This window comes from Hyaena hyaena, unplaced genomic scaffold, assembly GCF_003009895.1.
Source record: "Hyaena hyaena isolate Hyena2069 unplaced genomic scaffold, ASM300989v1 scaffold_1354, whole genome shotgun sequence".
In the NCBI taxonomy this organism is placed as follows: domain Eukaryota; kingdom Metazoa; phylum Chordata; class Mammalia; order Carnivora; family Hyaenidae; genus Hyaena; species Hyaena hyaena.
This window is the reverse complement of record NW_024081997.1, coordinates 188,839-201,779: the sequence shown is the minus strand read 5'-3', so window position 1 is coordinate 201,779 and position 12,941 is coordinate 188,839. Positions and strand designations below refer to the sequence as shown.

The 12,941-nt window shown below is 56.0% G+C and overlaps 1 protein-coding gene across 1 annotated transcript in view; it reads left to right on the top strand.

Moving 5' to 3' along the window:
• DLGAP2 (DLG associated protein 2) overlaps nucleotides 1-12,941 on the top strand; it is a 176,424-nt gene that overhangs the window by 148,092 nt on the left and 15,391 nt on the right. The window contains exons 15-18 of the mRNA XM_039223525.1: nucleotides 2,651-2,997; nucleotides 3,926-3,967; nucleotides 9,875-9,960; nucleotides 11,407-11,822. Coding sequence (XP_039079456.1) covers nucleotides 2,651-2,997; nucleotides 3,926-3,967; nucleotides 9,875-9,960; nucleotides 11,407-11,822 — 891 coding nt within the window. The remainder of the gene's footprint in view (nucleotides 1-2,650; nucleotides 2,998-3,925; nucleotides 3,968-9,874; nucleotides 9,961-11,406; nucleotides 11,823-12,941) is intronic.

The window sequence follows — 12,941 nt, the reverse complement described above, 5'->3', positions numbered from 1 at the left end:
TACAGCAGTTCACCGGTTCTGAAACCGTGTAGCCCCTGGTGACGGGGCGGGGAGAGGGGGGAGCCCCACATTCCTGGAACCTCGCATGGCTTCCCCCAGCGACCTTGGCCATGTTCTAAAGCTCATCCAGCCCCGGTTACGTGCCAGGCCCGGCACTAGGCATCAAGGTACCACGCGTCTCCCCAGAATGAAAGAGTTCGGAGCCTGATGTATACCACCCGCCCAGAGAAACGCTGCCACGGCGGGAGGCCTCGGGCTGGGATGGCGGAGGCAGACATTTCTGGGGCCTGGGGGTCAGAAGAGCCCCAGGGAAGACCTCCCATATCAGATGCAATGGAAACAAAGGAAAGGAGGGAAGAGAATGAGGCCAGCCCCACATGGGGCACCCACAGCGACGTGTGTGGGCGGTCCACGTGGCAGCCACGTGTGTGTGGTCCAGATCTGATGGGCTGGAGAGGGTGGTGACAAGTGAGGCAGCAACAGCCACAAGGGGAAGGATGAGGTGCGCAGGTCGCAGGACGCCGGAGCGAAGCAGGGACAGCAGGCCAGACCCCGTTCACAGACGTCAGGGCCTAAGCTGGACTAGACTGGCTGAGGCCGGAAGGGCTGCTGTCCCAGTCTGGAAGAGGACCCAAGGGGCGCGCACGCGCAAGGCGAGCCACAGAGCTGAGCGCCGCGGGTGAGGTGGCCGGGGCGCGGCCGGAAGCGATGTCGCCCACGACAGGAGCTGCATCCCAGAGGGTGTGGGTGCTGAGTGCGACTCGGGAGCCATTCACCGCTGACAGGGGAAGAAGCTCGGGTGGGGGTGTGTCACAGACGCTGGAGAAACGAATTGAGTCGCCTGCACACGTGTACCGAACACATCACGCAGTCTGTGTTTGAGCTCAGGAACCGTACTGCATGCATCCCTGAAGATCCTAGAATAATGCCTTGAATACGGCCCGTTGTCAATAATTTTCCTTTAGAGCTTGATCAACATTAGGAGGGAAAATCTTTAAAGTAAAAAAGGTGATTTTCGATGCTCCTCTCGTGTAGATGAAGGAAGGTCAAGGCTGTTTCCAACTACTGTCTCCCTCCATCTGTGCCTGCCTTCCAGTCTCTCTGCACACATTCATTTAAAAATGTGTCCATTTTGCAATTTTCACGTGCAGTTTTGATGCCTTTAAACTCAGGTCATCCTGACATGACAAACTCATTTTATTTTGTCATTTGCTGACTTTTATTTGGAATGACATCTGAGGTTTTATTTATTAGGAAACCCATTTGCACAGGTTAAGCAGTCATTGGGGGAGACTGTAGACAGGAAAGGGCATTGAAAGCCCCAGGAACAGAACAGCGGGAATGACAGAAATGACTGTTCCCAAGTGCAGGACGGTGACTGGTCTGTCCCCCCGGGGGTGACGCCAGCGCTCCCTAGGAGATACTCCCATGTGCGTGTGGCCAGGCACCCAGCAGCCCTCGATCACCTATGGACCACGTGGGTGGGTTTGCAATGCGCCATGCTGAAGGAGTCCATTTCAGAAGAACTGTGAGGTCTTCCTATCTGCATGAAGAAAAATCATCAGGGGCGCCTGTGGGGCTCAGTCCATTAAACATCCAACTTCGGCTCAGGTCATGATCTCATGGTTCATGGGTTCAAGCCCCGCGTCAGGCTCTGTGCTGACAGTTCGAAGCCTGGAGTCTGCTTCAGATTCTGGGTCTCCCTCTGTCTCTCTGCCCCTGCCCTGCTCATGCTTGCTCTCTCTCTCTCAAAAATAAACATTATTTTTTTTAAATTAGGGAGAAAAAAAAAATCAGCTGTAATGGAAAACACATTCATGTGAAAATGGACTAGTTCATCCTCACTTGAAAAATAAGTTAACACTGTGAGCCCAGCAAAGAAGTCTAATGAATCCAGGGTGGCTTTTAGGGAGACGTTTAATGTAACTTCATGTCCGGATGCATCTGTATTCCTCGGGGGATTGACCGTGGCTGGGGGTGGAGAAGCCTGATGCGAAGGGCAAGGGGAGGTGGGCGGCTGGTGAGGGGCGCGCACGCGAGCGAGGGTTGGGCAGGGGTGGTCTGGAAACCCTGGGTCGCTTCTCCACCGACGTCTACAGGACTCCCAGTAAGTGTGTTGTTGCAGGGAGCAGTGTCATCACATCACATTCGTGGCCATTAGAAGGACAGCACGTGCTCGTCAGAAACATTCTCCAAATCCACAGGGAAGCAGAGGGAGGACAGTCGCCCCCGCCTTCCCGCGGTGATGGCCGGGGCAGCGGTTTTCTGTGCCTCTGACCTGGTTTCTCCACACGCAGGTTTTTTTTTATATGTACATTCCACCTTCGTCCGGACAAACCTTAGCCTGCCCTGCTTCCAAGCAGGGTGTGAAGAGACGGGCGTCGCCCAGGAGGCAGGAGCTGCGTCCCTCCTGCTGAGTCACGGACTCACTCAGCCTGGTCACTGCTGCTGCATTTGGGGGCTTCACACTTTCCCTCTGTCATGAGTGTATCTGTGGGGACTCAGCGCACGTTCCCCCATGGTTTGCCTTGTTTTGTAGGCTGCAGGTTCCAAAAGGCCCGGCAGGTCTTAGGGGGCGGTCGGGGGACCTGGCTTCCGGGCGGGGGACGGGAAGGTGCCTCCGCTGATGGGACTCTGATTTCCCTCGCAGCCGTGTCGTACGCAAACTACAAGAAGACCCCGCCGCCCGTGCCCCCGCGCACCACCTCCAAGCCCCTGATCTCGGTGACGGCGCAGAGCAGCACCGAGTCCACGCAGGACGCCTACCAGGACAGCCGTGCCCAGAGGGCGTCCCCATGGCCCCAGGACACCCGTGGCCTCTACAACTCCACGGACAGTCTGGACAGCACCAAGGCCATGAGCCTCGCCCTGGAGACGGCCGCGGCCCAGCGCCTCGCTGCCGAGGGCCAGGGCGGCCCCACGCGGGCCAGCGACAAGGCCGTCCTGTCCAAGGCCGAGGACTTCCTCAAGAGCCGGCACTCCTCCATCGGGATCCAGGTAGCCTCTCTCTGCCGCTGCCCGGCGGGCTTTGCGAGTAGCGTGGACTGACGCCAGGCGCCCCGGCCTCCAGGCCCCCCCGAGGGCCGCAGAGGCGGGAGCCGGGCCCAGCTCGTTCACAGCCAGCCGGGTGGCGCCCCCCGAGGCAGCTCGGGCCCCAGGCTCACCCGCCCCCACCACCCAGGGCCCCCCACCCCCAGGGCACTTTCTAGGGGCCACCGGCCACTTAGAGGGTGTGCAGACAGCTCGTTTCGATGCTTTGGAAGGATGGTATCTTGCTGGACCCTGGTTTTTCAAAAGCCTTTCAGTCTCATGGCCAAACATGAATCGGGGGGAAGGGCAGTGGGGCTAAACCGCTGAGAGGAAGGCAGGCTCTGTGGTGCAGACTGAGGCGAGCCCCCAGCTGCACAGGCCGCGGCCACAGAAGGCACGCGCATGCCGGCCGTGGGGCGCTCCGGGCCCGCAGCGCTGGTGGCCAAGCACCGAGGGTGAGCGCCCTCGAGGCCCCGATTCCTGCCCGAGACCCCGGCGTGCAGCCCGGATGGGGTGTGGCTGTCTCCGGGCGGCCTCTCCCTGCGTCCGCACAGGGGAGGACCCAGGTGCCCCCTCGCAGCCTCACGCCGGCCCTGTCTTGCCCTGGCGACGAGTGCCGCCAGCACGGTGAGGCAGGGTCCGCCTCGAGTCCCGTGCACGCATGGTTCACATCCAGCCTGTGTCCCACCGGAGGTTCTAGAATCGGAGGACTTCCTGGCCGCCGGGGAGAGGGTGAACGGAGCCCAGACTGGGGCCTGCGCGTGCTGGGCGCTGGCGTGAGGGGGCACGATGTCCCGGGCACCCCGGGGACGCGAGAGAGCAGGCTGGGGAGACGGCCCGCTCGGCTGGCCCTCTGAACCAGGTCTCCACACTGTGGCTTCATTGTTTTGTTTAGGATTCTGAATTCCCAGAGCGTCAGCCATACCCAAGGTCAGATGTAAGTACCGAAATATACTCCAAAGCCAAGTACGCATGAATTTTTATTTTATCTCCCTGTTTTGGATTATCCATCCAACTGCTCTGTCGCCTCTCTCTGTCCTGATTCTATATGCCAGGCCCTATGCTAGGTGCTCCCAGCTGACCGCCCCCCCCCCGCATGACATGCAGTTAGCCCCACTTTGAGGAGGACAACGATGAGGTCAAAACAGGCCAGCAACACTGCAGCCGCTGGGCTTGCGGGGCCGCGGCGGTGGGACGTGGGACGCCAGGGCGCCCCGCCATCCTGGCTCTGAAGTCAGGTCCTTAGAGAAGACGTGTGAGGTCCCCAAGTTAATGAGGCCGACTCCACACTCCCTGGTGCCCACGCACCCTCCAGCCTTCTCACCTTCCGCGGGCTCCCTCCTGGCCGCCCACACCAGCCGTGGACGAGGCTGGGAGCGTCCACCTCTGCCATCATCTGAGAAGAGCAGGGACGCGCTGTAGCGTGAGGTTACCGGCTGCTCGAGGCACCCCCTTCCTGCCTCCGCCTCAGCCCCGACAAGCCCCCGGCTTTTACTTGCCCCGTGGCCCTTTCTGCTTCTCGCAGCCACGCCTCAGCTCTGCGGGAGCGTCCCCACCCCCGCCGCGCCCCTCGGTCCCCGAGCACACCCCTCCCCGGAAGCCCTTCCTGGTGCGGCCCCCACACGTGCGTGTCTGAGAAGGCTGCCCGCCCCCGCTTCACACCCCAGCGCCTAGCACAGCGCCTGGCACATAGCAAGTGCTCAGTAAATGTCGGATAAGTGGTGCGCGGGTGACGGTGGCTGAGTGGGCCGTGGAACCGGTGTGAGTGCACGCGTGGACCGGATCCAGCTGTCTTTTGTGGCAGAAAAAATGCACAATATCTCGCGAGCCTGTAACCTCGCAGTTGTCAGACGGAAGAGCATGGAGGAGCCAAAGAAACCACTCACAGAAACCTGACTTAGCATAACTGAAAGTCAGAGAAGTGAAAGGTAGAGGAGTGTAGGCAGCTATCTCAGAGGAGAGCACGAAGGACTGGGGTGACGTGGCCCCTGGAGCGGAGGGCACGGCCCCCCACAGATACACTGAGCAGCGGCTGACCATCCGTGCTGTGAAGGCGCGGGGAGAAACCGTAAGATTCGCAGGCTCAGGACATCGCCGTGTTTAACCTCATAATAGCCCCAGGTGCCGCTGTCACCACATCCAAGATACCGATGGGGAGACTGAGGCTCGGGGGTACACCGCTGTGCCGGTGGGCACACAGCCCTGAGCATCAAAGCCAGGACGGAGGGAGGCATTGCAGGGTTGAGAGGGCCGTGCAGTGCCCTCTGCGAGCCTGACCAGGCTCCCTTCCCGTGACCCACGTGGGGAAGAGCAGTCCGCCCCAGTCTGTCTGACCTGTCGCCTGTAGGGGAAGATCGCTGGCATCCGACGCACAGGGCCCCCGCTCCCGGGGGGCGAGGCCCGCCTGACCGCCGGCCACTCTCCCAGAGCCACCGCAGACAGCAGACATTTTCCCGTCCATTCGGCAGTTGTGGGGTAGAACTCCAGGCCCTTTCTCGCGTGCCAGCCCCGCGAGAGGCCGTGCTGGGCGGAGCCGGCCATCTGGCCCTGCCTCCCTTTCCCTCACTCAACAGTGACACACACCTGTCCCCTTCACATTCCCGTCTGTTTGTGTCTGAGGTTTCTCTGTCACGCGGAGCTTCCCCTCTGCCTGTGTGTGTGCGTGTCTGTGTCTGAGTCCTCAGAAAGTGTCTCCCGTCCCCGGACACCACGGTCGGATTCACGCGCATCCCTCAGGCCCCCTGCCTCAGCCGGCCCGGCCCAGACATGCGAGCACCACCAGGCCGTGCCCCTGGACGGGGCCATCGCCGCGGGCCCCTCAGCGTCCCACTCAAACGTCCCCCTGAGCGAACGTGGTCTCCCCGCAGACGTGCTCCTCCCTCGCCAGCCTGAGCCGTCGCACGCCCGGCCAGCCTCTGCCCCTGCTCTCGGAGCTGCTCTGAGCCGGTCTCAGCAGCGAGGTGGCAGGTCCCGCTCCCCTCTTGGGCGTGTAATAGGTCACCAGCTACGTGCGAGGCTTTGAAGGCAGAGCATAAATGGTCTGCATTTAGCCGCCAAAGACGCACTGTCGCAGCCATGGCTGCACCCTTCGCTCGTGTCCGGGAGACGTGGTGCTCCTCAGCCTTGGCTTCCCACAAACCCCTGCGTGCAGGAGGGGGGGCAGGGCGCACTCCCTGCATGCACACGCTCACACACGTGTGCCTGCACACTCACACACACACTCCTGTGTACACTTGTGCTCACGTGTGTGCACACTCAACACATGTGTACCTGTGGGCTCACACCTCACACACGTATGGTAACATAGGTCAGTCACACACATAATACGTGTGTCTATACTCACACTTGCACACTCACACATATGTTCATACACATACGTGCAAGCATGCTTGTGCATGTACTGTGTGTGCACGACTGCAGCTATTCACACACATACACACATGTGCTCACGCTCACGTGTGTGCATGTGTGCACACATGTGCTCACTGCACCTGTTTGTGGCACAGTCACACATACACATGTGTATACTCTCGTGTGCACAGTCACACACGTGAGCGCACATACAGACATGTGTGCACACTTGCACACACTGCACTAGCACACATAGTCGCTCATGCATGTACACACGTGCACACTCATGCACACACACATGTGCGACTATGCGCACACACCAGCGTGGACCGTAACTAGCAGTCCCCCTTCCTGCCTCTCAGCACTGCACGTGGCATCACGCAGGGGGAGCTGGTACGAGGCAGCGGGCTCCACGGAGCCAGCACACTCTTCTGTGATGGCACCCGCCGCTCGCTGCAGCGACTGGAGAGACGTCTGTCCCCGTTCCTTAGGGAGCCCTTCAAACACAGCATTTGCTTCAAAACAAGTTCACTTAAAGTGAGCAATGTTGTTAATGCATCTTTCGTCTCGATGCCCAGAACACGGTGGGTCTTGTGGACATGAACGCGGGCCTGTGTTTCTGAAATGTTTTAAACTCACTCGACTCTTCCAGCCAGAGCCTCCTCTGATTTCCTTCCCACTGTGCAAAGTAGTGACTCCTTTTCTTTGTCTTAAATTTGCCTTTTTCCCCATCTGTACAAGAGCCTCTACTCCCAGGGTTTCTGAGATGGATAAATATTTAGCACATCCATACGTACGTGATTTTATCACCCCCTAAGCCCTGAAGACCGGATAACTCCATTTTTCCCTTGGGAAAGTTGCACATGAACCCACTGTAAATCTGTGAGATTCCTCAGTTTAATGTCCATGTCATGACACAGCTGACAGCGTGACAGTTGAGGTGTGAAGACAGAGCGTTGACACTTGCTGTGGGCAAGCGCGTGTGACTCTGGCTTCCTGCAGAGTTCTACGTCAGTGAGATGAAGGGTCTGATGTCCCCTCATGTTTGAGATTAGGAAGAAGAGAGTCAACAAAGCCTAAGAGACTTCACTGGAGAGTCCCATGGCCAGGTAGTGACAGACTCTGGCTTCAGAAGCTGTACCGCCCTCATTTGCTAGGAGCATGAGAGAATCCCAGCAGAGGGCACGTGCAGACAGGACAGAGGGAGGAAGTGCCTGCTGTTTGCCTGTCTGTGTCGGTCACTGGTGTAACGTGTTTACATGCCCGTGGGTATGCGTGTTTCCTGTGTACGCACATACCTGTGATTGCGCTGTCCACGCCACTTGCTAGTTGGACCATATGCATCTTCCGTGTCATAACTGCTTAGTGTTCTGTGTCTCGAGCAAATCATAACTGACCCCGTGTCGCTGTTCTCCATGACGACCCCCGTGTTTTGCCTTCCACATACCACTACGATCAACGCCTCACACATTTGCCAGAATAAGCTAATTTCATAGGCCAGAATCCTCACAAGTAGAAGTGAAGCAAATATTCTGAACATTTTGAGGATAAAACCCAGTGCTCTTTCCATTACAGAAGTCTTTCTAGAAGTAATGTAAGCATTGATCTCCCCCATATTATGTATCCATCACATTCAACAATATCGACCAAAATTGTCAAGCATAATAATACCTTTGACCCATAAATCACCTACACTGTTGAAATAGTCACAAAAGCATGCGCACACATAGGTGCAGACATATGTCTGTAGCAGTAATAAGGACAGAAAACTAGAAATAAGCAATTTATCCCTCAATTGAAGACTGATTACAAATAATCAGGTTATGTTCACAAAACGGCCCAGTGAGCAGTTAAGACACAAGGCAGGTCTGTTTGCTCTGACAGGGGGTGACCTCTCAAATACTGTAATTCTCATTGTGATCTTCTGGGCTGGGGTACTAATAGTTAACAGTCTCCATGTCCAGGAAGGGGAAGTTCATCAAAGCCATGGCCCCCCTAAAACTAGAAAGAGACATAGAGACAGCAGCAAGGTTAGGGTTTTGATTCAACAATGTGCTTCATCCCAGGGTCACTTCGTGTCAAACCACATGACACAAATGGGGTACAGCCTGCGTGCACGTGTTTGGGACTCTGGCAGGAAGAGGCTGGGGTGCGCTCGGTAACGCCCCAAGAGTTCAGGGGTCTTTGTGCGGCCGGATTTATTCTGGCCACGGAGGACTGAGATGAGCACTGGGAGGTGCTGCAGTGAGGGAGACCTGGGGTAAACTGATGTTCAGCCCCAGTGAGCTGTGCACCCTCAGGCACGTTTCTCACCTTCTCTGATTCTCAGCTGTCCGGTGTGGCAGGAAGTAACGGCAGGAGTCTGGGGCACTCCGCGCAGTAATGCTTCCCGGGCTCTCAGCGTAGCGCCTGGTGCATGGAAAGCAGAAGATAAATGGCAGCCATTAAGGTCACTGTTTCTCTTTGGCACAGATTTAGTCGGCCCTTGATGCTGGGACCTCGGCCCCAGGGCAAACTCAGTCTCGTGATCACGAAGGAGAATGTCACAATTATTTGTTGAATGGGTTGTAGCTTATCCTTGTGGCGATCATGAACATTTTTAAGGGGAAAAAAATGTCATACAACTTAGTTATGACATCTTAGATTGGGGTCTAAGTCCTGCTGATCCAGCCGGTAATATTTCCTGGGAAAAAGGAAGGAGATGTTTGCATAGCCAGGATAATATTTATGATTAAGCTAACCTTTGGTTTCACAGACTTTTCGCACTGAGAGTTTAGGGGGTTTTTTTGGTTTTTTTTTACAAAACGGAGTGTCCCAGAGGTCTCCCCCACCCCCGCCCCTTGTTAGCGTCACCCTGCTCCTGGTCCTGAAATGGGTTTGGGAGACATTTTGGCAAAGAGAAGCACAATAAGGATCTCATGTGAAATGCACAGTTTCTGTTCTGTTCCGACATGGCCTTGCTGGGCACAGCCCTGTTAGCAAATGAGAGACACCTGTGGGTGGGAGCAGACGGACAGATCGCCTCGGTGTCCCCAGTAAACCCTGAAATTCCTCTCTGTGTGTTTCTTTGTGTGGATTCCGCCACCAGCACCCTTCTGTTAAATTGCTTATGTTGTTGTTAGCTTTCTCTGGTTCATGCTGTCTTACTTTCTCCACTGTAGGGTGTGGGGGGAGCTCTCCTGCCCTCGAAGAGGTCAACCCAACAAAGCCTGTCTCTTGCCTTAGCTGAACTAAGCAGTTTTATTTGCATACATTTAAGAGATCAGAGCACAATGCTGAGTTCAAGTAGTTATGTAAAATTTGATGAAACAGTAGGAATATAATTACACCAGTACAGTGCATTTCCCTCTCTCTGTGATTTTTACTGGGTCAAGTGCAACTCTGTATTAATTAAATGTGCAATTAATTACAGCAAATGAACACACACAGAAAGCAGTCCCTCGCCCAGGTCCCCTGTCTTGGTTCTAAAATAAGATGTTCTGTGTTGCACTAGGTGGAAACAGCCACCGATTCGGACACGGAGAGCCGAGGCCTGCGGGAATACCACTCTGTTGGCGTCCAGGTGGAAGATGAGAAGCGGTAACTCAGCCCCTTCCAAATACCCGATGCTCCCCGGCAAGAGTGACCCGTTAGAAACCTGATTGCCAGCCTGATCATGTGACCCATCAATAATTCATGCCCCTCGTGGAAACAGGCTCATATATTTACACTTCTCAGTTTATGTCACTCAAGTATGAATTAACATCCGCCAGTGTCTTGTTTTTGCAAGAGGCAGGGGAATAATTCTTTCTAAAGTAATTTACCACCTGGGAAAGCTGACGGCTCTGAAAGCCACATTCTTCATCCAAAGGAAGAACAGGTCGGCCTGCGGGTGATCAGATGTGTGCCTTCTCACCTAACTATTCAGAGGGAAAGAAAGAGAGAAGGAAGGGAGCTTAAGACCTGAGCCATCATGACTTCAAACTATAGAATACACAGATGTGTTAGGATAGTGTTATTTTGTAACAAGAACAGGATGATTCTTTTATACTTAAAATAATATATCGTATAAATTTCATAACAACAAATTTTAATGAGAGCCTCATTACCTCTGCAACTTCTGTTAGCATCTAGCTGGTAAGGTCTCAGGTGACATTCTGGGTTCCGATTGCAAAGATATTCAGACCCCACACGAGTGGCTTCCCCGGCTCCCAGTAGGCCTCCCAGAGGCCGGACGGCTTCTGCACGGGGACCTGGGCTCGCTGCCTCCCGTCCCCGTCCCTCGCTTGTTCTCTCCTTAGCCTCCAGCAAAGAAAGTAAGTGGCACATTCATTACCCAGCTGCTCTCACAGCGATTGCCATCTGTGGGTTCAGATGGGGAGAAGCCAGAATGTATAGTTAGGGTACAGTTTGGATGTACCGCCCCCCCCCCCCTCACACACACAGGTCTCACCCAGCAATACCTGATAAGCTCTTTCCTGCCCATCATTTCAGTAATTGCCTGTGCGGGCGTGGATGGCCTTCAAATACATAGGATGAAAATGGCTTTAAAACACCTGCTGAAGTCAGAGCTTAGATTCGTTATTTTGCATAAAAGACTCAATGGGGATGATATTAAGATACTCAGATAGGAGCTCGCCCTGAGATGTGTCCCTGAAAGTCGGGAGGGTGCAGAAGTTGCATCGAGGAAGCAACACAAGACTTCCTTTGACACTGACACGCGGGCAACACGTGGGAGCTTGTCAGCTTGTAGCGGATTCGCAGGGGGAGGTCACGGCCTGGGCCGGCGGTTCCGTGGGACGCGTTAGCCTCGCCGGCGCCTGCCGAAGCGGGCGTGTGTAGGCTCTGCGAGGTAGCTGACGTTAGGGGGCAGTTACTGCCAAACCCACACGTCCCCCCGTGGCGGGAGCCCCGGAGTCGCGGCAGTAGAGGTGAAGACACGCGTGTTTCCTGAGGTGCCGTGGGCCGAGTGCAGGCGCGCTGGTTGCGGCCGCCGCAGGCAGTCACCTCAGAAAGCCTCCCTCTCTCCCCTTCCCTCCTCCGCAGACACGGACGCTTTAAGCGCTCGAACAGCGTGACGGCCGCCGTCCAGGCAGACTTGGAGCTGGAGGGCTTCCCGGGACGCGTCACCATGGAGGACAAGGGCCTGCAGTTCGGCCCCGCCCTCCAGCGGCACTCGGAGCCCAGCACGCCCACCCAGTACGGGGCGGTCAGGACTGTGCGGACGCAGGGGCTCTTCAGCTACAGAGAGGACTACAGGGCGCCCGTGGACGCGGCCACCCTGCCGCCGCCCGAGCCCTGGCTGGAGCCGTCCGTGGACACGGGGGACCCCGGGAGGACGTCCCCGGGCCGCCGGGACGGCTCCTGGTTTGTGAAGCTGCTGCACACGGAGACCAGCAGGATGGAAGGCTGGTGCAAGGACATGGAGAGGGAGGCCGAGGACAACGACCTCTCGGAGGAAAGTAAGGGCACAGCCTCCGGTGGCTTCACGCCGGCCCCCGGGCAGTGGCGCCAGTGGGCGGGCCGGTCTTCATGGGGGGAACGTCCTTTGATCCTTGGGTCAATTGAAACCGCATCCCACTCAGTTCCAAGAGAACAGATAAGGGAATGAACAGAAAAAAGCCGGTGACGTGTTCAAGGGGCCCCTTCTGGGTTTTGTGAGACCGTGAGCCCGATGGCCCTGACCGGGGTGGTGTTGGCGTTTAACCTGCGTTCCACATGCCAGCTCTCTCCACGTGAGCCTCGGACCGTTTTCTAGAGCCCTCACTGCCCCCTGGTTACAAGGAGTAGAGTTGGCTTTGCGCCAAAGAGAAGTTGGCAACAAATAGGAGCTTGAACTGGCACGTTCCCATCACAGTGCTGAGCGCAGGTCTGACCTTCCTGGACGGGGGTCTGCAAAGCAGATCTGCTCCAGTCTCTTCATGGCTCAGATGGGTCTCTGCCCCTCTGTGCAGGAAGGGACAGAATCCCTTATTCTCCAGCCCTCCCCACTTCCCTGCAGAACCCTATCTGGAGGACTGTCAGAACGGACGCCCTCACGAATCGCTATATGTGATTTCCATACAAGCACCCGCCATCTTTGTTTTCAGTCCAGGATTACCATGAGAGTATTTGCAACATGCTTAGAACTAACCCCTGGTCTTTACCACAGTACCGTTTCTCAGAGGCATCTCTGAAGGTCTTGACTTGACAGATGATGCTTTCTTTAAAGTCGTTTTTCTCTCTCCATGAATTCCTTTGTACGTTTGCTAGGTCACTATAAATTCTCAAGTCCAAAACGATAGCTGAGGTCCTTGGGGATTGTGCCCTGACGTTCCATGTCTAGATGGCTGCCGTGGTAGAATGCGTCAGCAATCTAGAAAGGGAAATGCGGCAATGAACGTACGTGAACTTCACGTAACATGCAGAGTAAAATGGCGCTGGGCTCCTGGAAGCCACGAAAATCGTTGGTGTGTGGACCTCCATTTGTTAGAACTTGCGGTGTTAACCTGTGAAGAAAGAGACAGATGGCCCTTGAGTCACTATTCCTTCCCCCACATTTCCCTCTCCATCATCGAAGGCCACACGCTGTTTGCCTGGGC